The sequence below is a fragment of the Sceloporus occidentalis genome, unplaced genomic scaffold (assembly GCF_023333645.1).
Source record: "Sceloporus occidentalis isolate IW3139 unplaced genomic scaffold, rSceOcc1.0.p SCAF_130, whole genome shotgun sequence".
In the NCBI taxonomy this organism is placed as follows: Eukaryota; Metazoa; Chordata; class Lepidosauria; order Squamata; family Phrynosomatidae; genus Sceloporus; species Sceloporus occidentalis.
In genome coordinates, this window is record NW_028317110.1 from 844568 (window position 1) to 872200 (window position 27633).

Here is a 27633-nt window from a genome sequence, read left to right on the forward strand (position 1 = left end):
GGGGTGAGGCAACCTATGCATAGGTGGTATCACTGTACTCAGCAGATGTTGCCGAACACATATTGGGGTGTTTGTCAGTGTCGTATACAGTACCAAGGGGAGTAAATTCATACCTAAAGAACGTGTGTGGAAAATACACAAAAAAACATAAAAAAGGCTAGTGGTAGAATTAGTGAATAGAAAGTGAATACCACCATTTAAAATACCCTGAGTTGCCTAGTTTAGCCCCCAAACAACCTGACAAATCCATGCATGGGTGGTATCACTGTACTCAGAATATGTTGCTGAACACATATTGGGGTGTTTTGAAGTGACGTACACTGATCAGCCATAACTTTATGACCACTGACAGGTGAAGTGAATAACACTGATAATCTTGTTATGATGGCACCTCTCAGTGGGTTTAATCTATTAAGCAGCAAGTGAACACTTAGTCCTCAAAGTTGATGTGTTAGAAGCAGGAAAAAATGGCAAGCATAAGGATCTGAGTGACTTTGACATTGGTCATCCCTGCTGAAGTTTTATCACAAGTACAGATTAAAATTATATTTAACGTATACTTGGTCCTTTTACCCTTTCTATCCTGGTCTGGACCCACACCTGCCGATTATATCACATCAGCTTCAAATATGTCCCAAATAGCACATGGGGGCATGATTAGCAGATTTAAGAAAAATATTATTTTGAAATAGCAAAAATGCTACTTGCCTATAATTTCAAAAAACTCAGGACAAATAGTAGAATCTACTAAGCAGTTTTTTCATTAGCTTTTAAAGTTAAATAAAAAAGTGAGAAAAAATGCTTTTTTACATTTTCTTTGCCATATTTAATTTTTTTATAGGAAATTAGATGATATGATAAAAATTGTATCTTAAGAAAGCCCTTCTGTTCTGAAAATAAATTATATAAATTGCGTGGGAAGACTAAACATTGCTAAACACCAGCACTGCAAAAATATTAAAACAGCCTCGATCATGAAATTGCCTGGCCTTAAGGGGTTAAAATCTGTTCTGCATTGCTCAGGCAGGATTTAACAAGTGGATCATGGAGGCTAATCACTTGGGTTTAAAAAGTGTTGCAGTTTTAAACCTATGGGAGAGGCCAATGTGAGACGTCTTCAGGTTTGGACTGGGTGTAACCTGATGGATTCCCAATATAAAGCTTATGGAACTGAGTTTTATAGACACTGTGTATGAAGTGAGAAATATCTTTCTTTTATTTACTCATTATTGACAAGCTGTGAGTCTCTTATGTTGCGTTTATTCTGCTGCAGAGAAATAATACTGACTTTACAGTATTTTAAACCTTCAGTGTCCTGTCCTACTGTGGGAGTACCCTACAGACTACCACACTCCCCAATAGTTTGATTTTAGAAAACTGATAGCGGAAAGAACAAAATGAAAAAATAAACCATCTTTGCCCGGAGACACTCTGTCAGGACTCGGGTGATCAGGTCGGGTAGGAGCCCATGCGCAGGGGATACTTGGGGTTCAGTATGTAACCCACGGTGCATGATTATGCAAACAAAGACACCACAAACAGAAATCCAGGTAATGCAGTGTATTTCATGTATATAACAGGGCCAGCAAATAAGGGTAATATAGTCTAAGCAAGTAACCGGACGTATGGCAAAATAAAATACAGGTAATAAGTCTTTTGGCAGGGAGCCCGCTTGGAAGGGCGCAACAGACAGAGAGCCCGCTTGGAAGGGCGCAACAGACAGAGAGCCCGCTTGGAAGGGCACGAAAGGCACACAGCCCGCTTGGAAGGGCACGACAGACAGAGAGCCCGCTTGGAAGGGTACGAAAGGCACACAGCCCGCTTGGAAGGGCACGAAAGGCACACAGCCCGCTTGGAAGGGCACGACAGACAGAGAGCCCGCTTGGAAGGGTACGAAAGGCACACAGCCCGCTTGGAAGGGTACGAAAGGCACACAGCCCGCTTGGAAGGACACAAAGCAGGGAGTCCACTTGGAAGGACACAATAGCAGGGAGTCCACTTGGAAGGACACAATAGCAGGGAACCAGGAACAGTACAGGTGCAGAGCCACAGCAGGAAGGTCCATAGACTTCAATACAAAGGCCCTGACTAAAGGGCAGGGCAGGTTCATAAAGGCAGGGTAATCCAGGTAATAAGGCCCAGCTGGATGTAGACTAGTGCTCAACCCAGGTAACAAGGCACACCTGAGTTCTGAGTGCTCCAGAGGGTGGAGGGTGGCCACTAGTGGTTGCAGATGTAAACACCACAGGTATTAAAAAAGCCATGGTTCAGGCAGCGAAATATTGGTTCCTGACAGTACCCCCTCCCCAAGGAGCGGTCACTGAACGCGAACAGACTGAACAAAATCTGTACACCTTTAATAAACTGAGCAGAAGGGTGTACTTAACGTGATTTCTTCTTCTTCTTCTTCTTTTTCGGTAAAGCTTGTTCACAGATCTCCAGGTCTTCCTTTCTGATTATATTGCCATTAGAGGTAATAACACAATCAAAGGAAAGGTTATCTGTGGTGCAATCGTAGGTCAAATTAGGACTGGATGCTGAAGAAGTTGATGAGAAGGTATGATTCAGTGCTTTCTCTTTCCATGTACCAGGGGTCACATAGCTGCCCTGTACCCAGGGCACTACTGGGAGCAGGGGGGTAGTACCAGAACTGCACTGGGTCAAAACGGGAGAAGCAGGCTTGGTATGGGAAGCACTGATGGAAGGCCCCTTCTTCCTCAGAGATGGAATAGGGTCATGTATCTTTGCTATCAGTCCAGAGGTGATACTAGGGGCTATGGTAGTCTCTGGTGTATCACACTTTGCTGAGGTAGCAGTGATAGGAGTTGCAATCACGGCTGAACAGAAAGCAATAGGAAGTTCATCCATATGGGAGCAACCCACACTGCCACAGACTGTAGGATCACAGACGCTGCATTCCATCACAGAACAATCATCAGGCTTCAGCTGGACATCCACCGGAGTTTGAGAAGCACCAGGAATCACCAGGGTTGGTATATACTCCATGGGTTCACTATCCTGGGGAATAAAGCTACTTCCCCTTTTAGCAGAGCTCTGTGGTTGTGACGTAGACTGCTCAATCGGTACAGAGGGTTTAGGAGGTTTCAGAGGACATTGGGTGATCCAGTGTCCCTTTTTGCCACAGTAAAAGCAAGATTCCTCATCACGCCTTTGTTGTAATTCGGTTGTGGTAAGGGGTTCACGTTTCCTAGATTTCCTAGGAGATTCCTTTTTAACACTGGTAACAGGCTTGTTGGATTTCTCAGGTGATGTAGCAGGTGTAGGTGAATGGTCTTTATGAGAGTGATTGGAGTTGGAGTCCCAGATTTGCATTAATGATTTGCACAGTTCAAGCAAGCATTCTCCTATCATTTTGATGACTGAAAGTAACCCCGCTGACTCCTTGTAATGGCCTTTGTATTCTGTCAGGACTCGGGTGATCAGGTCGGGTAGGAGCCCATACGCAGGGGATACTTGGGGTTCAGTATGTAACCCACGGTGCATGATTATGCAAACAAAGACACCACAAACAGAAATCCAGGTAATGCAGTGTATTTCATGTATATAACAGGGCCAGCAAATAAGGGTAATATAGTCTAAGCAAGTAACCGGACGTATGGCAAAATAAAATACAGGTAATAAGTCTTTTGGCAGGGAGCCCGCTTGGAAGGGCGCAACAGACAGAGAGCCCGCTTGGAAGGGCGCAACAGACAGAGAGCCCGCTTGGAAGGGCACGAAAGGCACACAGCCCGCTTGGAAGGGCACGACAGACAGAGAGCCCGCTTGGAAGGGCACGACAGACAGAGAGCCCGCTTGGAAGGGCACGAAAGGCACACAGCCCGCTTGGAAGGGTACGAAAGGCACACAGCCCGCTTGGAAGGGTACGAAAGGCACACAGCCCGCTTGGAAGGGTACGAAAGGCACACAGCCCGCTTGGAAGGGTACGAAAGGCACACAGCCCGCTTGGAAGGGTACGAAAGGCACACAGCCCGCTTGGAAGGGTACGAAAGGCACACAGCCCGCTTGGAAGGACACAAAGCAGGGAGTCCACTTGGAAGGACACAATAGCAGGGAGTCCACTTGGAAGGACACAATAGCAGGGAGTCCACTTGGAAGGACACAATAGCAGGGAGTCCACTTGGAAGGACACAATAGCAGGGAGTCCACTTGGAAGGACACAATAGCAGGGACCCAGGAACAGTACAGGTGCAGAGCCACAGCAGGAAGGTCCATAGACTTCAATACAAAGGCCCTGACTAAAGGGCAGGGCAGGTTCATAAAGGCAGGGTAATCCAGGTAATAAGGCCCAGCTGGATGTAGACTAGTGCTCAACCCAGGTAACAAGGCACACCTGAGTTCTGAGTGCTCCAGAGGGTGGAGGGTGGCCACTAGTGGTTGCAGATGTAAACACCACAGGTATTAAAAAAGCCATGGTTCAGGCAGCGAAAAATTGGTTCCTGACACACTTGCTGGAAAATTGGCTTCTGGCTGTGTGGGATTCAAGGGAGGAGGATATTATCTTGCCTCTTTACAGGTCATTGGTAAGACCTCACCTTGAATATGCGGTACAATTCTGGGCACCGGTCCTTAAAAAGGACATTATGGAATTAGAAAAAGTGCAAAGGAGGGCTACGAAATTAATAAGGTGATTGAGTCTGGTCAGCCAAGATAACCCTTAACTGACCACTCAACTTCTTAGTGAATAGTATAAATGAGTGATTAAAACTAACCAATAACTGTATATTGTTTACTACACCATGTATTCAGTCTATTGAGCAGAAGCCCATTGGGAGGCCTGATCACCCAATAGTCTAGGCTAAACATTGCCTTGCATTTATAAAACAGATGTTAACATTTTGCAAGCATGCATTTAATATGCTCCTGTTTAATTATATTGGATGTACTTATTATTGATTATATGATTTGTTTAATAAATGTATATAATTATTATTATGTATATAATAATATGAAATATATTTAAACCTTAATTGTACTTAGAATTTGATTAATGTGAGATCATTCTACATTAAGGTTCATGCAAATGAAATAATGTACCTTAGTAGTAGGGAATAATTTTACTTCAAAGGTTGAAGTCCCATAAAAAACAGCTACTCTATGACTCTGTTTTCTTGTCCACAGCTCACTGCTGTCAGATGTTCCTCCTCCTAGACCTGTTACTTCCACCAGTTATGTCCATGGAACCTGTAGCTTACCACTGACCAGCAGGACTATGCAGCAGTGTCTGGCTGAAACCACTGACCGAATCCCTGATCATGAAGCTCTTGTGTTTCTGCAGAGTGGCACACGGAAAACATTTAGCCAGCTAAGCAAGGATGTGTGTGACTTGGGAAATTATTGGAGGGGAAAGTAAAAGGACTGTATTTTGTAGAGATATGAGTGTCAGGAAATGTGTACTATTCACATACAGGGAGATAACAAACTAAGGTTTATGGTGAGAAGAAAGGAATAGGCAACAAATATATCATAGTACAAAATGGAGCTATATATACCAATATCCATAAGCAACAGTTAGATATGAGCAATATGCTGTGCTTACTAAACAGGAGACAATGTCAACTTTGTGGTTATATACATATGGACTGAGATATATATGCCCAGTCTAGGGATTAGCTAGAGAAATGAATATTTAAACTCCCTGATATTATTGTGCATTTTACTGTGCAATACATAATGCATCATTAATTCAATAAAACATTTCTTGCATAAGATGTGGCAGCACTGTTTTTTGCAATGCATAATGGAGTTACAAACTCACCTGCACATTCAAGTTTTCAATAGATAGATAAAAAAAATAAAAAATTATTTTATTTGCTAGGTTGAAACTCTTGCCGCTGGACTTTTAGCACTTGGTCTTAAGAAAGGAGACCGCTTAGGGATGTGGGGACCAAACAGCTATGAGTGGATCCTTGTGCAATACGCTTCAGCAAAAGCTGGAATCATCTTGGTGAGTCTTTGGCAAAGGTGACTTTATGGATACAAAAATAAAATGTAAGCTTGACCATTTTTATGCTTTACAACAGCATTTTTTAACATTTGTGCTATGATCTCATTCAACTGTAATTTCATTATTTCTCATTTAGGGTACAAATGATACATTGTTTGGTTTTTCAGGGCATGCAGTGGTTTTCTTATGTATAGTCTGTCATTTAGTAGAAAAAGAATGTGGAAAATTAAATCCTTAGTTTTAATTAAATCTCATATGCACAGGATATTCAAGGGCAGATATTAAAAGGTGCCCATATTTGTTCCAATTTGTAATATTTAAAAAATTGGTAAAAAGTCTGTAGTTTCAGTAGCGCTTACGGATCTTAAAACCGCTACAGAAAAGTATATGTTTATGAGAAGTAGAAATTCTACTATGGCCGTTTTGGCATATTTCGTGCATCCATTTCCCCTCCAAGACAAAGTTGGTGTTCAGAATAAACAAATCTGCTTGGCAGTTGTGATGATACGGACATCTAGAGAAGTCTCTCCCCCATGTGTATCGTCCAGAAGGGGAACACTGCTGAGACTGGGGTCAAGTCAGTGACTATATCTCCACCAGGATGCTGGTCTCAGTAAGGGAAATTCTGTAAAACAAGGCTAAACGAGTGGTAATCGGTAGCAGATTTTGACCAGAGTCAGGTTAGGCACGGAGTCCTCTCCATACAGTGCTGACAGATCTGAAGACTCTGTGGGGTAGACTGCAAGGAAGACCAGGTTTAATAGGAAAACAAGGACAGGAAAAAACACAAGCAACTCGGTACAAAAGGAAAGTTAACACAAGAAAAATTAATTACATCCTGCAGGAAAATATATATATATACATACGTACATACATACATACAGTATATATATGTGGGTGCACTGAGAAAACAGTTGAAGAAAGACATAGCAAAAACATGAAAATTGCTCTGATCCTGTAGCATAAGACCTCGGGCCTTATGGGGTTAAATTACTTTTGCTATTACAACAGGGCTTTAGGCAATGTTGCGTTCACCTTAGCTAACTTTGTAAGTTCTAGTCTAAAGTCATTCTAATGCATTCTGTTGTGTTTCTTGCTTGTTAATTAAGTTCCTTACAACCAAAGTGAATTTCTCATTTAAATTATATCTTTAACCTAGGTATCTGTGAATCCAGCATATCAGCCAAATGAAGTTGAATATGTGCTAAGGAAGGTATGGAAACTTAGTTACCATTGTATTCAGAAGAGGACAGCTAAAAGTTAAATACATGCTGTATTATTATTACTATTACTATTGTTATTACTACATTTTATCTAGATTTCAGTAAGGCTTTTGACACTGTTCCACATAGAAGACTTGGAAATAAACTGCAATCTCTGAGTTTGGATTCCAATATTGTTTAACGGATTAGACGGTGGAGTATAGAATATTTGATTCTGTCATAACCTCAACATCTGAGGAAAGGGATTTAGTGGGTAATTATTCCAGAGGACTTATTGGTTGGTAGACCATGACTTGTATAGGGAGAGGCACTAGCAGTAGACAGAAGGAAGTGCTTATGCTGTTTTACAGAGCACTGGTGAGACCTCAATTTAACTATTGTGTAAAGTAGTGCAGACCATATCTCCAGATGGATATAGATACTTTGCAGACAGTTGAAAGAAGGGCTAATTAAATGGTTCTTGGATTGCAGGATAAAACTTACCAGGAAAAATTAAAGGATCTTAACATATATAGCCTTTAAGAGAGATGTGACAGGGGGCATATGATAGAAACATTTAAATATTTAAATGGAAACTGCATTATAAAGGGAGTAGAAGAAGAAATACTACCACAACATGAGGGTATAGTCTTGGGGGGAAAAGGTATAAAAGTAATATCATGAAATGTTACTTTACTGAAAGGGTAGTGGATGCATGGAATAGCAGAAGTGGTAGAGATTAATACAGTGAAGGCCAGGGACAACACCATTAGGGCCCTGGATCTCCTGGCCCACGTACGCGATCGGGGGGGTCCATCTCTGTTGGTCTCCATGGACGCGGAAAAAGCATTTGACAGGGTGGCATGGCTTTTCTTATTCGGTATTCTCCGAACCTTGGGAATTGGGAACGTTTTTCTCAACCTCGTCACTTCTTTATATACCCATCCCTCGACTAAGATTAAAGTTAATGGGACCTTTTCTAATTCTGTACCGATTTCTAATGGCACCAGGCAGGGCTGCCCTCTCACTCCCATACTTTTCATTCTCTCGCTGGAGCCCCTAGCTAATGCCATTCGCGCTGACACCAACATCAAGGGTATTGAGGTAGGGGACACCCCTCACAAATTATCCATTTACGCCGAAGAACTCTTACTCTCCCTGTCAGACCCCCTGAACTCCTTAGCTCAGGTTGCCTCAGCTTTACACCTTTTCCATTCGGTTTCCAACTTTAAAGTAAATATGCAGAAATCGGAACTGCTTGGACTTCTGGGGGGCATGGGACTCCCCGATGTAGAGATGTATTGGGTTTCTTCCCCCCTCCGTAGGATGGTCGAGTGGACCTTACCCCCTACTAAACCATGGATTCAGATAGAAAATTCTCTCTTCCCCGTCGACATCTCGTTTGTTCCATGGATTCAGGAGAAATTTAGAGTCCCCAGCATGCTCAGACACCCCACTATCTCCCCAACCCTCAGGGTTATCTCCCGGATGTATTCCAAAGGCGCTCTGTCCTCCTATCCTGGCCCCTTATTACCAATCTCGGGCAACCCGGAGTTTACCGGTTCGGAGCCGGCCCATCTCCTATCCAGACTGTATGAAATAGTAGTTTTGTCATGCCTTCCTGATAAGCCATATTACTACAAGCTGTGGGAACACGATTTGGGCATGTCTTTCTCGTTAGAAGATTGGTTCTTTTGGCACACAAAGGATCCATCTCAAGTAAAACGCAGGAAACTGCTTTCAAACTCTTGTCTAGATAGTACAAGCTCCCTGTAGATTTGCATCGCTTTATCCCCCAAATCTCCCCCCTGTGCTGGAGATGTGGTTTAGACCGAGGCACGTATCTTCACATCTGGTGGGAATGTACACTAATCCAGCCTTTTTGGGGAAAGATAGAGGAGGTCATTAGGGAGGTCATAGACCCAGAGGTCCGTCTTACCCCTGAACTGATCCTGCTACATCACACGCCAACGTCCTTTGGATCATACAAGCGTACACTCACCTTTCATTTAATTAATGCGGCTAGAACCACTATCCCCAGATTTTGGAGGTCTGGCAAACCTCCTCCTATCGAAGCTTGGCTGAAACAGGTTATGTACATATGCAATATGGAAGATCTCATTTCGACCGCTAACGGTCGGGGTTATAAAAATGATCTTAAATGGCTACCGTGGCACCAATTCCTCTCATCCCCTAGGTTTACAGCAATCTTTCGGTTCCAACCCCCACCCCTTAACTCCCACGCTCGGCCCCCACGTACGTCCTGCCTCCGAGCTTGTATGGTCCTTTCCTGCCCGGACTCACCGTATCCAGTTCCGGTCCATATCGTTCCTCATACATGCTGCCTCGTCAACTTCTACCATGCCACTTTTTGTACCGCCGTGTCGCTTGCCAGGTGGGGGAGACACCCTTTTTTTCTTTTCTCCCTATCTTTTTATTCCTCCCTTGTTCAATGTATCCAAGACATATGTGGTACCCTCATTTCTTCGCTATGATGTAAAACTTTACAGTGGTACTTATCGGTATTACTCCGATTTACACAACTACATGGGAGTCTTCCTCCTTTCCCGTTATTTCATGGATACGGGGTATTGTTTTGTCACACTGTGTTACTGTTACTCTCGGTTGTTCATCTCAGTTTGTCACTTCCATCCGAGCAATACCAAACGTCAATATGTAACTATTGTTTTGCTAAAGTATGTCTCACTCTTCTAGTGCATTTATCTAAACATCTGGATGTACTGTACTTTATTTGACATTTCTTTGATACATCTCTGTATGTATATTGATGTACTGCTGTGACTTTACCTCGTGGCACTGTTATAAATAAAAGTAACTTGAATACAATATAATGGTCAGAGGCATCCCAGATCGAACAACTGAAAGATCTTAAATAAACTCTTGCTAAACTGTTCCCTATGGAGCTAGGTTGGCCTGACGACCCGACTAGGAGGCCTATCAAATTTGACATTGAGGAACCTCAACTGAATCCCCTAGAGACATTAGTGTGTTGCCTTCACAACTTCACCATAAAAGAAGAAATCACGACTAAGGCATGCCACAGAGCTAGGTTGCCTCATTGCCCCGATATGGTGTCTAGAGGGGCTAATAATGACCCCCCTCTAAGGAGACATGGAACTGACAATCACTACTTTATCATACACATTTTTTATATATTTGGTGATTATACTGTATAAGGCTGCCTTAGTCTCACTGGAGCGATATGCCAATGGAGTACCTGCATTATGTAACCCTCTAAGGTCCTATCAATTGATTATGTAGCAGATTCAGCTGCTCTCAGGATTCGGTGCGCAAACGGTTCGTTTAAATTTGTACTTCCTTTTTACTTTGTATAAACAGACAGTATCTCACAAAAGTGAGTACACCCCTAAAATTTTTGTAAATATTTTATGATATCTTTTCATGTGACAACACTGAAGAAATGACACTGCTCATTTTTGTTGCCAAGGTTTAGACATTAATGGCTGTGTGTTGAGTTCTTTTTAAGGGAACAGCAAATTTACACTGTTATACAGGCTGTACACTCACTAATTTACATTGTAGCAGAGCGTCATTTCTTCAGTGTTGTCACATGAAAAGATCTAATAAAATATTTACAAAAATGTGAGGGGTGTACTCACTTTTGTGAGATACTGTAAAGTTTGTAGTGTTTCTTGAAGTTTCTTTTGTTTTATTGGATTGGTTGACTTTGCTCCCCCACAATAACGCCCTGGTATTGTCGACGATCCCCCCCTTTTGTTGGGATCACGCTGAGTACCATAGTGCCACTCTTTTGACTGGCATGTTTTGTGCGGCCTTTCTGGCTGTCTAAGTTTCTATCCCTTGTTCTCTCTGTTCCCTCTCCCCGTTCTCCCCCTTTTCTCTCCTTTCCCTCTCCCCTACCACTCTCCCTCCCTTCCTCCTCCTCTCCTCCTGGTCTCCCCCTCGCCTCTCCCTCCTTACCCCCTTCCTTTTCATTATGCCACCCCCTCAACTGCTCCCCTTACTCTTTTATCTTTTAATGCCCGGGGATTAAATATTCCGGAGAAACGCTCACATTTGCTTTGAGACCTGAGACAAGAGAAGGTCGATGTGGCCTTCCTTCAGAAGACTTACTTTCTTGCAAGCAGTTCCCCTAAGCTTTCTAAGGTGTAGCCATCCTCTTTTCGAAATATCTGCCATTACGTGAGGTGGATGTGGATCCAGAGGGGAGATATATCCTACTGAAGGGGGTCATTGCAAACCAAAATCACACTTTCACTAACCTCTACCTCCCTAACAGACGTCAGCATCTCCTCATTAAGCAGGTCCTTCGTAAGTTGCAGGACTCTCAGGAGGGTATTTTGGTTCTTGATGGGGATTTTAATGTTCCTCTCCACCCCGCTATGGATACCTCGACAGGTCAGACGTGTACCCTGCGGCATGTTCTTGGGAAAATCACTTCCCTACTCTCAACACACCGTTTAGTGGACTGCTGGCGGGCTTTATATCCCACGGTTAAAGACTACACCTTTTTCTCGGCGTCTCATGGCTCCTACTCTCGCCTTGACTACTTTTTCCTCCCCTGTCACCACACCGCCCTCCTACACCATGCTCGTATAGGTCTTACTACGTGGTCAGATCATGCCCCGGTGCTCCTCTCGCTCAACTTGCCCCTCGCCCTCCCCTTCCAACATTCTTGGTGCCTTAATGAGTCACTGTTGACTGATGAGGCGGTGGGTGCTGACACGGCATGGACCCTTACCAGTTTCTTCCAGGAGAATGTGACTGGGGAAGTCCCACTCTTTACGGTGTGATCCAAGCCCATTTAATCCGGATTTTTTCGGGCAGAGAGCCCACAAGGATTCTCTTTCTGGAAAGAGCCTGCAGCAGTTTATGTCCTTACGAGGGGAGTTGGCTTCAATCCTGAATGCCAAACATCAGAGGGCCTATTTACACTCTAGGGCACAAAGGGAACAAACCCGGGGAAGTATCTGGCGAGAGCCCGCTGCGCCTCCCCCAATTTGACATATATCCCAAAGAAACATTCAGACACTGGCCAGACATGTCTTCTCCATTCTGATATCTCCAATAGTTTTGTTAAGTACTTCACAAAACTTTCTAACATTAATCCTCCTAGTCAGGCTTCTTCCTCCGAGGAGAGGGAGTCGAGGCTTGCGGATTATTTGCGACGGACGTTACATGTAGGGCTGAAACAACTAATTGATAAAATCGATAATAATCGATAATTAAAATCGTTGACAATGATTCTTATCGATTATAAAAAGAGTTTTTTTCAGAGCAAATGCTCTGAAAAACTCCTCTCCTTATATAATCCGACCTCAAACAGAGATCGGATTATAACACTAGAATCCAGATCCCCCCCAATGCTGCAGGGGACCTGGATTCCCCTCACTGTCGGCCGGCGGGTGACTAACTGATAGCCTTAGTACTTAAGAAGTTAAAGCATACACCTAGATACGATCTTAAGGCAATAGATAAGTAATGCAATAGATAAAAACCATATGAAATAACCAAAGAAAAATTAGTAAAATGTGATAAGTAATAAAAACAACTTTTATTGTATACAGTTTAACAGTTTAACCCTTAGAACTCATTTGTAACAAAAGTTGAAAACGTATTAGTCTTTGCTTAAACATGTAGAAACAGGGACAGATTGAACCACATAAGTTGTTCATTTATTATAGTCTCCTAATTGCCCTCTGCGCTCTGTCGACAGCCTGCTTCTATCCTCATCAGTTATTATGTCTTTCCATTCACATATTTAGGATTTTACAGATAATGTAACTCACTAAAAACCCACCTGTTCAGAGAAGCATACAACGTGTCCTAATACTAACCATGTGAATTTTTAAGAAACCATTAGATCTCCCCACCCTTGAGATTTCTATGGCACTGACTTCTCAAGATGGCTCACAATACTAAAATCACCCTTGCCTTAGCAGTCCCTCACCTTCTGTCTCTTGTGCCTTCAAACTCCTAATAGATTTTCAGCTTAGAAAAGTAGGGCTCTCTTCTCATTCTATACCGGTATGTCTTTACGTGTAAATTTTATTGTCAATTTTTACTGGTATTATTTATAGGAATACAGCATAAGTAAATACAATGCAATGTATTCAAATTATCAAGTTTCACTTGTAGCAATATTGTCCAAGAATTGACTGCAGCATTGTATGTCCTATTCACCTATGTTTTTGATATTGTAGCTTCAAATGATCTCTACTTGCATTGATTATGATCCCTCCCTTCTGCTTACAGGTTGGGTGTTGTGCACTAATCTTTCCATCACAGTTTAAAACACAGAAATATTATGAAATCCTTAAGCAGATTTGTCCTGAAATAGAAAACTCACCTGCTGGAGGTATTCAAAGCAAGAAGTAAGTAGGTCACTTAACTTGCTGTTATCTTTTTAAATAGAAGTACAGTCTTAAGCACCGCAATATTTAGGAAAAAATGTTAATGTGGGGTATTACTGTAAAAAATCTCCTCTCACTTAGTGTTTTTGGTCTTTTGTTGTATGGAGGTAGGGCATGCCGTGGCTTATGCCAGACAGCTGTCTGGCTCATTCATGTGAAGTTCTATTCAGTATGTTGTCATTTTTTTTCTTCCTTTTTTGTACATGTGCAGCTTCCTTTACTATGTTTTGCCTACTATTCCTCTCCTATATTTTATTTATTATGTACTTGTCTGCACTATATACATACAAAAGTGTAAAAAAATGGGTTCATTTTTTAAAGAGTCTATTCATAGAGTCTATGCATAGAAATTTGTTTGGAAAGCTACACTATATTGACAAAAGTATTGGGACACACCTCTTAAGTATTGAATTCAGATGTTTCAATGACACCCAGTGCCATAGGTGTATAAAATCATGCACCTAGCCAGTCAGTCTGCATTTACAAATATTTGTGAAAAAATGGGTCAGTGAAATCAAGTTTGGTACTGTAATACCATCCTACCTTTGCTATTAGTCAGTTTGTGAAATGTCATCCATGCTAGTTATTCTGCGATCAACTGTAAGTGGTATTATTGGGAAGTGGAAGCATTTAGGAACAGCAGCAATTTAGCCATGAAGCTGAAGACCACGTAAAGTCACAGGGTGGGTCATCGAATGCTGAGGTGCATGGTTCGTAAAAGTTGCCAAGTCTGCAGTTACAAACATTTGTGAAAAAATGAGAAGTTCTGAAGAGCTCAGTGAATTCCAGTGTGTTACTGTGGAGCGCTGATATTGATTTGGGATTGGTCCTGTACTTGGCCAACACAAATGATGTTTTGCAATTATTTATTGTATATCATAACTTTTCTCTGTAACGCTCCATGTTATCAGCTACCCCCAGAAGTATATTGTCTTATTACATGCTGAGGGGATTATGTCTGGCAGACAGCCAGGATATTATTATCTTTTATTTATATAGCGCCAATAGTTTACGCAGCGCTTAATACAATACATAAATTCAAGGGATATGACAAGAATTGATAGACTAAGACAAACCGATACATCCGGTGGAGAGGGCCCTTCTCGCAAGCTTACAATCTAGAGGGAAATGGGGTGACAAACATAAGGCACAGAGAAAGGGTGAGAGGTAGTGTGGTGGTTGTATCAATGACAAGGAAGTTCTAGCAGCTAAGATGTTATGCTTCTCTGAAGAAGTGGGTTTTTAGATGTTTCTTGAATGTCGGGAAGGAGGGTGAATGCTGAAGGTTCCTTGGGAGTAGATTCCAGAAATATGGGGCAGCTCGAGTGAAATCTTGTAGACGAGAAAAGGAAGAGGTGATAAGTGAGGAGGAGAGCCTTAGCCCATGGGAAGAATGTAGGGAACGAGTAGTAGAGTATTTGCTAATGAGGTCAGAAATGTATGGAGGAACAGTATTATTGATGGCCTTATATGTCAGTACCAGGATTTTAAATTTAATTCTAAAGGTAATTGGGAGCCAGTGGAGTGTTTTACAGAGGGGGAAGCAGAAGAGGAGTGACGTGCAAGGAAGATAAGCCTAGCAGCGGCATTTAGGATAGACTGTAGAGGAGAGAGTCGAGACAGTGGAGTGCCAACCAGAAGAGTGTTGCAGTAGTCAAGACGGGAAATGATAAGTGAATAAACCAGAGTTTTTGTGGATTCTTGGGTGAGGAATGGGCGGATACGAGAGATCTTTTTTAGGTGCAAGCGGCAGGATCTGGCGAGGGACTGAATGTGAGGGATGAAGGAGAGGTTTGAGTCAAGGATGACCCCAAGGCATCAGGCCTGGTTGTTAATGGTGATAGAGAATTCAGGTAGTGGAGTGGAGATGGAGGGAGGGAGTTTCAGGTAGCGTTGTGACATCCATGAAGAAATAGCAGACAAGCAATTGGTGATACGGGACATGAGAGATGGAGAGAGAGATCAGGAGAAGACAGGTAGATTTGGGTATCATCTGCATATAGATGATACTGGAGGCCAAATGATTGACGAGTTTGCCAAGAGATGAAGTATAAAGAGAGAACAGCAGAGGGCCAAGGACTGAACCTTGGGGGCCGATGATGTCTTACCAGAGAAGTTGACAGATAAGGAACGGTTAGACAGATATGAGGAGATCCAGGAGAGAGCTGTATCTCGAATGTCTATAGAAGAAAGTGAGTCTAGAAGACGGTGGTGATCAACAGTATCAAAAGCAGCAGAGAGATCCAGTAGTATTAGAATAGAGAAGTGACCTTTTGCTTTGGCAGAGAGCAAGTCATTGGAGACTTTTGTTAGAGCTGTTTCAGTAGAGTGAAGGGGTTTGAAATCAGACTGTAGAGGGTCAAGGAGGGAATTAGAGGAGAGGAAGTTAGTAAGGCGATTGTAAACAATCCGTTGAAGCAGCTTAGAGGTAAAAGGAAGTAGAGAGATAGGATGGTAGTTAGTCAAACAGACGGGATCTGAGGAAGGATTCTTTAGAATGGGTGTGATTAGCGCATGCTTGAAGGCAGATGGTACAGTTCCAGATGATAGAGAAAAATGAAATAGGTGGGTAAGGGATGGACATAGAGACTTTTTGAGGTGTGATGGGATGGGGTCAAGGGGACAGGTTGTTGGGTGAGAGGAAGAAAGAAGCGTGGCTCTCTTCTTCGGTTGTAAGGGAAAAGGCAGTTAGTATGGGAGGAGTGGAGAGAGGTGGTGAGCAAGCAGGGAGTGACAAGGCATTGTTTTAGTTAATCTGTTTAGTGTCAGACTCCCCCCTCCAAAGTATAGTAATATGTTTTAACGTCAGTCTTTCCCTGCCCCCCCCCATTGTATACCACTATGTTGATAATTCATTTATGTCTGTATAAAAGCCCTATGTGTCACTCTGAATAAACAGTTCTTGTACTTCACCCTAGCTTTGGCTAGTGATTTGGGAGACTGGAGAGTTGGTGCTTTGGAGTGTGCCTGTATACAGTTCTTGTAAGAGCTAGGAAGCAGCTATTGACGGAGGTACCCAGTCTGGGTACAGGGTGTCCTGTCACAATTACCCTTCACTGGAAGTAAGGGGCCTAACCCAACCCCTGAAAAACAGCCTGTGACGGAAGCCTCCATCACTGGGACCACTGGAGAAGCCTGACTGCCAGCCTCCTCCCTATTGACTATGGGCCCTGGGTTTGTAAAGGCTTCTGTGGCTACCCCCAGCAGTATCATCTCATCACTGGCTGAGGGGATTATCTCCAGCAGACAGCCAGGATCTGCCACCAGGGAGTGACCACCATTCTTTGATGTTTAATGTTGTATAAATCAGTCTCCCCCCACCTATTGTATTGTTAATCCCGTTACTGCCCCTGTTGTCTCTGAGAGGCAGATCAAGGGGGCGGTTTGTGTCCCAATATCTTGTTTTATGTAAATGTGTGTTTTGCTGGATATATCCAGCTCTGTGTGTCTAAAATAAATCAGTCTTCGTTTGGTTTTACCCTACACTGAGTCTCGGCGAGTGACTGGGGAACCGGGGAAAGTGTGTTGTCCCAGGCTAAGGGAGCACAAGACAGCGGAGGCAGTCGGTCGGACTAGCCAGCTCCGTGACATTGGTGGCAAGCGGCGGGATTTCTTCTTAGTCTGAGGGACACTTACTTTCTACCGGGATTGACCGACAGGATGGCAGACTTCGGTCGCCTTGGCAAGGACATGGATGTGGTATCCGAATTCCAGGGACTGCTGCGGGTCATCCTCTCCTGCTACACCACTACTCTGCCTATAGAACAATACCAGAATCTGAGGCAAGTGGTTCGACGGTCAGTATGGCAGAGGGCTGTTATACGCCGGGGTCAGTGTCTTCCAAGCTCCGAACAAAAGATTAGAGACCAGCGGGAACTACGGATGTCTTTCATGGGACAGCAACCCCAGGAGCAATGGGTATCCGAATTGGACAAGCTGGTCCAACAGGAGGTAGAGCTGGAAGATCACTATAGGGCTCTGCAGTGGTATACAGAGCAAGCATATTGGGGAACTGCGAAAGATTGTTCTCCAGAGGGCTATGACTTTGGTGGCCCTGGATTATTATGGGATAGTCTTCAGGAGGATCCGGACTTCGGCAGTACAGCGGAGTGGCGGATTGAGGACATCCGGGATTTCAGGGAGTGGGACCTCCCAGATGCACTAGGACTTAAAGGTGATTTAGACTTTTTAATTATGCAGGAGTGGGAACTGGAGAAGGCGTATAAAAAACTGTTTGACCGCGTTCAACAGAATGCCCCAGTGTCCAGGGATTGTGTGGATTTTGTGGATGTGATTGAGTGGTCAGCTGAGGATGTTGACTCAGGCGGGGTGGATGGGACTGCGGTCTCCACCCCTGAGTCAGGGGGATACTGGGCAGCTAATCCAGATCCGATACTGGAGCTGTGCGACTGTGCTCCACAACCAGATCCAGAGATTGTGCATCTAACTGATTTTACATCTGAGGATGTTAACCCAAGAGGGGTGGATAACACTGCGGTCTCCACACCGGGGGCCTCAGAATGCTGGGCAGTCTGCCCAGATCTCTTAGTCCCAGCTGAAGAGCTGGCAACAGGGCAGAGCGCTGCTGGCTTCTGCCCCACACCTGCAATGACTACAGGGATCCAGGGAGATGTGGCAGCCGGCCCTTCTCCCCAGCGGCAGCTCACATGTCGGGGAGCGGAGGAACTTGTTTTTCCTCCCCAGCGGCAGTGGGAGGAACCGAGAGATGTGACAGCCGGTCCATCTTCCCAGCGGCAGCTCACATGTCCGGGAGCAGAGGAACCGGCCCTCCCTCCCCAGCGGCAGGCCGACCCACAAGATTCCCTAACCCCAGCTGAAGTGCTGGCAACCAGGCAGAGCATCGCTGGCCTCTGCCCAGCACCTACCAAAGCTGCAGGAATTCAGGGAGATACAGCGGCCGCTCCGCCCCCCCAGCAGCAGAACCTAATTCCAGGACCGGATCAACCGGAACTCCCTCCTCAATGGCAACAGGAGCACCAGGGAGGGGATGCAGGCGGCATCACTCCCCAGCGGTACCCGGGAGATGGCGCAGCCGGCCCATCTCCCCAGCAGCAGCAGGAGCACCAATTTTGGGAGGGCATTAATGGGCCAAATAAACTGACTGACTACGGAGTCAACCCGTTTGGGGTCTCATCCTATGTCAGTCCAATTCGAAGGGGGGAGAATTGTGACGGAAGCCTCCATCACTGGGACCACTGGAGAAGCCTGACTGCCAGCCTCCTCCCTATTGACTATGGGCCCTGGGTTTGTAAAGGCTTCTGTGGCTACCCCCAGCAGTATCATCTCATCACTGGCTGAGGGGATTATCTCCAGCAGACAGCCAGGATCTGCCACCAGGGAGTGACCACCATTCTTTGATGTTTAATGTTGTATAAATCAGTCTCCCCCCACCTATTGTATTGTTAATCCCGTTACTGCCCCTGTTGTCTCTGAGAGGCAGATTAAGGGGGCGGTTTGTGTCCCAATATCTTGTTTTATGTAAATGTGTGTTTTGCTGGATATATCCAGCTCTGTGTGTCTAAAATAAATCAGTCTTCGTTTGGTTTTACCCTACACTGAGTCTCGGCGAGTGACTGGGGAACCGGGGAAAGTGTGTTGTCCCAGGCTAAGGGAGCACAAGACAGCGGAGGCAGTCGGTCGGACTAGCCAGCTCCGTGACACAGCCCCATACCATTATCACTCCTCCACCAAACTTTGTAGTTGGAACAATGCAGTCAGGCAGGTAACGTTCTCCTAGCAGCCAACAAATAAACTCGCCGATCAGACTGCCTAACAGAGGAGCATGATTCATCACGCCACAGAACACATTTCCACTGCTCCACAGAGTCCAGTGGCGGCGTGCTTTCGATACGACACTTGGCTTTGTATTTGGTAATGTGAGGCTTGTGGCAGGATGCCCTATACCCCTACCGTTTACTCCCGCGCTTCCTTCTGCCGAGACATCAGTGGTTAACCCATTCAGAGCTTTAGAGAGAAGGGGGATGTCGCTGCACCGGTGCTGTGTTGGCGCTGTGGCTAGCCGTAGCTTAGCGTTATCAGCACATGTACTATCCTGAAAAGGACAATGAGTTATTACAGCAGCCCACCTCAAGCATCTGACAGCACCAATGTTGAGATGAAAACCGGACTCACTTTTATTGAAAACACACCAGTATTTAAACAGTACAAGGGGGTAATTTACATACAATAGTCACAGCAAACCACACTTAGTTCTCCATCAGGCCCTCCTTTGAACACGTCTCGGTATTTGCACTCGCCCCACCTCAGCCCAGTAGGGGTCGCTATTGGAGTGTGTGGGGAAGATGCTAAACAGGGGTGGTTCCCTGACTGCTGGCTGACACCGGCTGGATATCAGATCTTTGTGCAAATACAGACCATGGAAGTCTCTGTCCTGGAGAGTACCCACCACACATACAACCCCTCCCAAAATGCAGGTACCCCAAATCTATGTCCGAGCTCCACAATCTTTTGAGTCACTTTTAATTGGAGAAAAGAGGACTCTGTACCAGGGGGGAAGAAGTAATTACAAGGAATCCCTTGTACCCATCTCCCCAAAAACAGAACCCCTTTCAAGGCCAGGGCTCAGTCTGTAGAAAGGAGGCTGACCCCCAGGACCCTCCAGAAGCCCAGGGCACGACAGCTTCCGGGACAAGGCTTGCATGCAGCTGCTCAGCCATGGAAACCCATTCCATGAAGCTACTGCTGCACAGTTTTTGTGCTGATAATAACCCCTTAACGATCTTTGACGGTTCAGGGCTGTCACGCAAAAACGTCATTAAATTGAACCGTTGTTAAATTAAAAAAGCTTAGAAAGCTTTCCTGTCTTAAATGGCGATAGCCCATAAGCCCGTTCGATCCGGCTTTATAATAACCTGCCCCTCTACGTATGATTGTTTTAGAATACTGTAAACTATTATATCACAAGTTGGTCACTGGATAAAGAAATCGGACGTTTGAGAATATCTTTATTGTACATTTCTGTGATAACTGAGAGCACTGTTCTGTTTATGAGTGCTCTTCTTTTTCTTTACGCATTTCCCAAAAGTAGCCTTTTTCCAGCCAAACAATCTGACAAACCTACGCACCTATCTCATTGTACTCAGGAGATGTTGCTGAACACATATTGACAAATACCAGGACCTGTATATTTAGAACTAAATTACAATTTGTGAGAAAAAAAATTACTATTACAAAGTTTGACAAAGTGTGGTTGTATAATGAGTGCATGGAAAGGGTTAAAATACCAGCATTTGAAATACCCTGGGGTGTCTAGTTTTCAAAAATATATGGTTTGATGGGGTAAATTGAAGTAGCCGGCTTCAAAGATGTTCCAAAGAGGAGATGGAGGCAGACTGACCAGATTTGGAAAAAGAGGTTTGGAAATCATAAAACGCTGCTTGTACTTATTGCCCTATAACTTACAAAAAACAGCAAAAAAACCATAAAACATTGGGCATTTCTAAACTCAGGACAAATAGTAGAATCTATTTAGCTAGTTTTTTTACTTGCTTTTGTAGGCGAGTAAAAGATTTTTCAAATAAAGGTCATAAAAGGTGTTTTTTATAGTAAATAAGATGATATGATCAAAATAATGGTATATGAAGAAAGCCCATCTTGACCTGAAAAAAACAATATATAACTTGTGTTACAGCTGAACACAAGCACAGCCTCTGTCCCAAAGGGTACAAAAAGAAAAAATAAGCCCGGTTCTTAAGGGGTTAATGCCAATGGAAGTCTGGAACTCTTCAGCTATGGAATCAAGAGTGTTAGTTACTTTTACACACCATGCCTCTCAGCACCCATTGACTCTGTGATTACGTGGTCTTCTGCTTCAGTAGCTTTGGAATATCCAGCAAAAAGTGGCATAACTTTCCCATCACAGTACCATGCTTGAAGCTCCTCAGAACTTCACAATTTTTTCACAAATGTTTGTAACTACATACTGTAGTTAAGTAGGCTAAGTGTTTCATTTTATACACATTTGGCAATGGGTCTGATTGACACACCTGAATTCAATAATTAAGAGGTGTGCCTCAATACTTTTGTAAGTGGTACATGAAATATAAAAAATGGTAATTGTATGTGAAGAGACAAAGTGAAAATAGTAGCAGTTTTGGACACCAGAGTGGGAAAACCCCAACTGTTGCTACTTGCTAAGCAATATAACTATGAAAAACTTGAGGTACTTGGTACTAAGCAATATATATCGAAATCTTGTGATGGAATTCCCAATGTTTATGCCTTAGATGGGTGTTTTTTGAAAGGCATTTGGTGGGTATGTGGTGAATTCTTGCTTTGATTTTTAGCTAAATATGCCTGGGTTTTTTTTTTACATGAAAGACTGTTGAAAGCAAAGTTGAACTTAAAAATAAAAAGACTGGGGGGGGCGTGGCTGGCTGGTCTCCAAGATGGACGTGTAGTCACTTTGCTCCTCCGTGATGCCCTGCTTTTAGCTACTTACGAAGCTGATACCTCTACCACATTAGCTCCACCAGACAGCTGGGGGATCAGGCATGCCTGGCAGTACCCGAAAGCCCGCAAAAAGGAAGACGGTACCTGCCATTTTTCAGCGAAAACCCTCCAACTCCGATCTTCCCGCGCTTTCCCTAATGGAGGCCGCTGTGCCGGTGACACCATGCACGAGGCGCGACGTAGACGAGCTCAAAGACCTCGTTCTCTCCGTCAAGCAGGACCTCATGGACCACATCCATAATGAGCTCCGAGAACTGACGAGAGACGTGGCGGAAATTGGATCCAGGACGGACGTCCTCGAACGCACTCAATCGGCCATGCAGCGTGATCAACGCCACATGGAGTCCGACATGGCCGCCCTTCAGCAAGAGGTCCTTGCCCTCCAGGATGCTCAGGAGGACCTCGAGAACAGGTCGAGGAGGGCCAACTTTCGTTTGCGGGGAATACCGGAGACCCTGCACGACATGCAAGACATCCTGGGCCAGGTGTTCTCCCAATTGCTACCCCGCGTCCCGCCTGGCGAAGTCCCGGTCGACCGTGTCCACCGGGCCCTTCGGCCTCTGCCCAAACCGGGTGAACGACCGCGTGATATCGTGGTTCGACTTAGGGACTTCTCCCATAAGGAAGACCTGCTGCGCGCTGCCAGAACCACCGCTCTTAGGATCGATAATACGGAAGTGCAGGTGTACGCGGACGTTGCCCCCAGGACCCTGCTGCGTCGAAAGGCCCTTAAGCCTCTCACAGACCATCTTCGCTCTCACGACATTCCTTACCGGTGGCGGTTCCCGTTCGCCCTCCAGGTCGTCAGGGGTGAGGTGACGCGCTCGGTCAAATCGCTTTCGGAAGCCGACCTTCTTCTCCGCGACTTGGGTTTGCCAGCCCTCGAGGCGCCCCGTAGGAGGAATCGACCAGATCCGGGCCCTCAGCGTGTGGGTGAGTGGATTGATGTCCCCCAAGCCCCACCATTGCGCAACATCCAGGCCCTCGCGGGAGCTCCGGCGGCCCCCTGAGCGCCGGAGGCATGTGTTCCGCCCGTCAGCTTCCTGATGTCCGCGGGGTCCCACACGGTGCCTTCTCTAGGTACGGCAGCAGCGTTGCTCATACCTCGGCAGGCGGTAGAACTTGCCTCGTGACCCTCGGGGCTGACCGCCACTCGTAGCTTACACCGCCGGATTCGTCGACACTCTTCTATCAAGGCGACGGGGTGCTTCGGCTCTACGGTCGACGACTCGCTCATTGCCAGGTGCGCCGTTAGCTCGTCACCGGTGCCCTCTGGCCGGTTGGTCTCCCCGTTTCACGTTTTGGCCGCTCTGCTGCGTTGGACTTACCGTTCTGCTGCCTCTCATTGGGACTTCTGTGCTCCTCGGGTCAGCTAAGTTCGCCGTTTTGAACTGTTTGCACTTTTGTTTTGCGCGTTTGGTTCGGTTTTTATTTTTTATTCTTATTTTCTTGTACATTGCACTGCTCATTACAAGGTACATTTGGCTGACCATGTTCCGCCATGACACTTCTGTTGGTCTACGCATTTTCATGTCTTAAAGGCCTTATGCGCCTACTACATTTCCAATGGCCATCTGGCCATATTTGTTGCCTGTAAACCTCTATTCCCCTGGTTAGCAGCTAGAGGTTTCGTCCATTTCTCTAGGGCTGGAGGACCCACCTTGGTGCTTCGCCATGCCAGAACCCCCTAGAGACCGTAGTCGGTCTCGTGGTGATCTGACACCTGAGCCTTCGTCTCAGACGCCGAGTCCATATTGTGACTCGCCGGTCAGACTGACTCCCCTTAGGCTGCCCTACGGCTACTCAGCTCCTTACATTTATGTTTCTTGGCGGCCTATACCTGCACTGTTGTATCATTTGTTTGCCATGCCATTTTGTTCCTTCTCCTGGTCCTTCTCTTCTTCCCCTCTTCTCTTTCTTCTGTTCTGTTTTCCTCTTTCTTCTCTTCTCCATTTTCCTCTCGGTCTCTTTCCCTTCTTCTCTCTTCGAGTGTTCCAGGGTGCCGGCCGCTCCTCAGCTGCTGTTCCGACCTTCCGCCACATCCCTCCATTCCTGAATGGCAAGTAACGTCACCATCATATCGCACAACGTCAAGGGCCTGAACTCCCCTCGGAAGCGGCGCCTGGCCATGACCTACTACCAAAGACACCGAGGTGATATTATTATGCTCCAGGAAACGCATCTTCGATCCTCATATCTGCCGTCGTATTGGAGTAAGCATTACGGCACTCATTTTCACGCTACACATCCTACCATGAAGAAGAACGGGGTCAGCATCTTTCTTCGCACGTCCCTGGCCTTTCAACTCCAGCAGGTCACAGCTGACAAATGGGGCAGGTATCTCCTCGTAACCGGGCTTCTACACTCCCAACCGACGGTCATCCTCAATGTCTACGCTCCTTCCACAGCGGCGGCCTCCTTTTATGCGCACCTTTCCGACATCTTGTTACCACACCGTAATCATCAAGTTATAGTTGGTGGAGACTTTAACACCTTGTGGGACGCTTTCCTGGACCGCCGGGGTCCGTCGCCCCTGCGACATCCTCCTACGAACGCCAAACATCTTAGGGACTTCGCGAGGACCGCGGCCTTGGTTGATGTCTGGAGACTTCTCCATCCGAAGTCTCTGGACTATACCTTTTATTCCCATCCTCACCAGTCCTACTCTAGGATAGACTATGTGTTTCTTGGCCAACGCTCTGCGCATTCTGTGGTGTCTTCAGGGATCCATCCTATCACGTGGTCGGACCATGGTGCGGTGGAATGTACTGTGAGCTTGGGCGGCGCCCTGAAGCAGCGGGGTCTATGGAGGCTCGACGAGTTTCTACTTACCGACCCTCTGGTTGTGGAGGAGATCTTCAGGGATCTGGGAGACTTCTTTCATCACAATGAATCCCCTGAAATAGACCCGACGCTCCTTTGGCAGACTCACAAGGCGTTCATCAGAGGCTCCTTTCTCCGCATCGCGGCTCGTCGCAAGCGACTCTACCGGGAAACTCTTGACACGCTCTCCTCTAAATTGCAGGAGTTGGAATCACAGCATAAACGCACCTTGGACACTAACGTCCTTCACGATATCATTCAATTAAAAGGCGAAATTAACCTCCTCTTTAGCAAGCAGGTTCTCCACTCCCTCAATGCTACTAATCAGAAATTTTTTGAAAAAGCCAACAAACCCGACACCATGCTGGCTAGGAGATTGCGGTCGCAGAGGAAAGCGCAGAACATTCCCAAAATAGTGGACCCCCTCCAGAACACCTGGGTCCACCCTACCGATATCGCCAATCAATTCGCTGCCTACTACCAGAACCTGTACGACGGCAATAAGGCTCCGGAGAATGCCATAGACCGGGGTCCCCTGCTCCGGTTTCTTGACTCTCTCTCCCTGCCGACCCTTCGGCAGCACCAAGCGGACAAACTGTGTGGCCCCTTCACTGAAGAGGAGATCCGCGTTGCCGTGGCTTCTCTTAAGTCCTCCAAAGCCCCTGGTCCGGATGGCCTCCCTGGCTCCTTCTATAAAAAGTTCCAGTCAATCCTCATTCCGCGCCTGCTCAAGCTCTTTAACGGGTTCCTGTCCGGGGTTCCTCCACCTAAGGAGATGCTGCAGGCCAAGATAATCGTCATCCATAAAGACGGCAAGGATCCGTCTAATTGCGGCAGCTACCGTCCCATCTCCCTTATTAACGCGGATATTAAACTGTACGCGAAGCTTCTTGCAACAAGGTTGGGGTCGGTCATTCCGACGCTAATACATCCGGACCAGGTGGGGTTCATTCCGGGCAGGGAGGCCCCGGACAATATCCGTCGAACGGTAGACCTGATAGAAGCGGCCAAGATGACACACCAGGGTTCCATGCTATTGGCCCTTGACGCAGAGAAGGCCTTCGACAGGATCGACTGGGCCTACATGTGGGCTGTTCTGGAGAGATTTGGCCTTGGAGGAGGCTTCATTAGGGGGGTCCGAGCCCTGTACTGTCACCCCTCAGCGTCTGTCGCCCTTATGGGGTGCGAGTCTTCGGTGCTTGACATACGCAATGGCACGAGACAGGGGTGCCCGCTGTCTCCCCTCCTGTTCGCCCTCTGCATTGAGCCTCTGGCTGTGGCCGTAAGGAGTCATCCAGACATCACGGGCATCCGGATCCATGATACTCAGTACAAGCTGAGCTTATTCGCGGACGACATTCTACTCACCATCTCTAATCCGCTCGTCTCGCTTCCAAACCTCTACGCTACTCTACGCACATTCTCCAAGCTTTCGGGATATAAAATCAACGAGGCCAAATGTGAGGCTCTAGATCTCACCCTGGACGGCTCATTGCGAAACTCCGTGGCTGCGAGTTTTAACTTCACTTGGCAACCCTCCCATCTCAAGTACCTGGGTGTTCTCCTTACCAGAGACTTTGCTTCCTTGTACCAAGCTAATTTCCCGCCTCTCTTCACCGCTCTACGGGTGGAGCTCGAGCAGTGGTCCCGTTTTCCAATCTCGTGGCTGGGCCGCATCAACGCGGTAAAAATGAACGTTCTCCCCCGAGTTCTCTATTTATTTCGAGCGCTCCCGACGCCTGTTAACAAATCCGACGTTGCAACACTTCAGTCTCGTATATTTCGCTTTATATGGGGTTCTCGGCGTGCTAGGATCAATAGGACTACGATGTACAAGCAGAAATTGGCTGGGGGTCTGGCTGTGCCCCATCTGTACCTGTACTATGTGGCGGCCCGTATATCTCAACTGGAGGTGTGGTCCTTCCCAGCTCGCTCTCTTCCCTGGGTCGACATCGAGCGTTCCTACTTTTGCGGCCCCCAACTGGGGCGGTTACTTTGGATTGACCCTCCCATGCCCCTGCGGTCCCCGGCCCTGCCGACCATCGTGGCGGCCCTGGCCCTGTGGCGTTCCTGGAGCCTCAAGCTTCGCCTTCGTGGATCACTGTCTCGTCTCACTCCGCTGCTCAACCACCCCCTTTTCCCGGAAGGCCATCACATATCCCGCTTCCAGTGGTGGAGTTCCGCCGGCCTCTGTACATTGGGGTCGGTGGTGAGGGCTGGTGCGATGCTGCGTTTCCAGGAACTAAGAGAATCAAGGCACATTCCTCCGGGTGAACTTTTCCGTTACCTACAGATCCGCCACTTTGTCCATTCCCTCCTCAGGGGTGGCACCTTGTCTCCGCTGACGCCGTTCGAGAATCGTTTCCTTGCATGCAAGAGATGTAGAGGTTCCATTTCACTACACTATTCTCACTTCCTGGACGTCACCTTTCCTCAACCACCTCCTTACCGCGCGAAGTGGCATAGAGAACTCCAACTGTCCTTCTCGGACGACATCTGGGACGAAGCTTCGACTAACGTTCACAAACTGACAGTTAACACGTCCACCAAGGAACGTGCATTCAAAGTCCTGGCGCATTGGTACATGTCGCCGGTGCGGTTATCACGAATGTTCCAGAATAGTGACGCTAGCTGCTTCCGGGGCTGCGGGGAGAGAGGTACTTACTTGCATGCCTGGTGGTCGTGCAGCCTGGTGCGCCCGATATGGTCCACTTACTTTGCCATGCTATCGACA

The 27633-nt window shown here is 46.2% G+C and overlaps 1 protein-coding gene across 1 annotated transcript in view; it reads left to right on the forward strand.

The window, feature by feature from the left end:
* The window catches only part of LOC149281549 (medium-chain acyl-CoA ligase ACSF2, mitochondrial-like), a 161069-nt gene that overhangs the window by 36318 nt on the left and 97118 nt on the right, over positions 1-27633 (forward strand). The window contains exons 4-7 of the mRNA XM_089499134.1: positions 5140-5335; positions 5837-5965; positions 7125-7178; positions 13426-13544. Coding sequence (XP_089355260.1) covers positions 5140-5335; positions 5837-5965; positions 7125-7178; positions 13426-13544 — 498 coding nt within the window. The remainder of the gene's footprint in view (positions 1-5139; positions 5336-5836; positions 5966-7124; positions 7179-13425; positions 13545-27633) is intronic.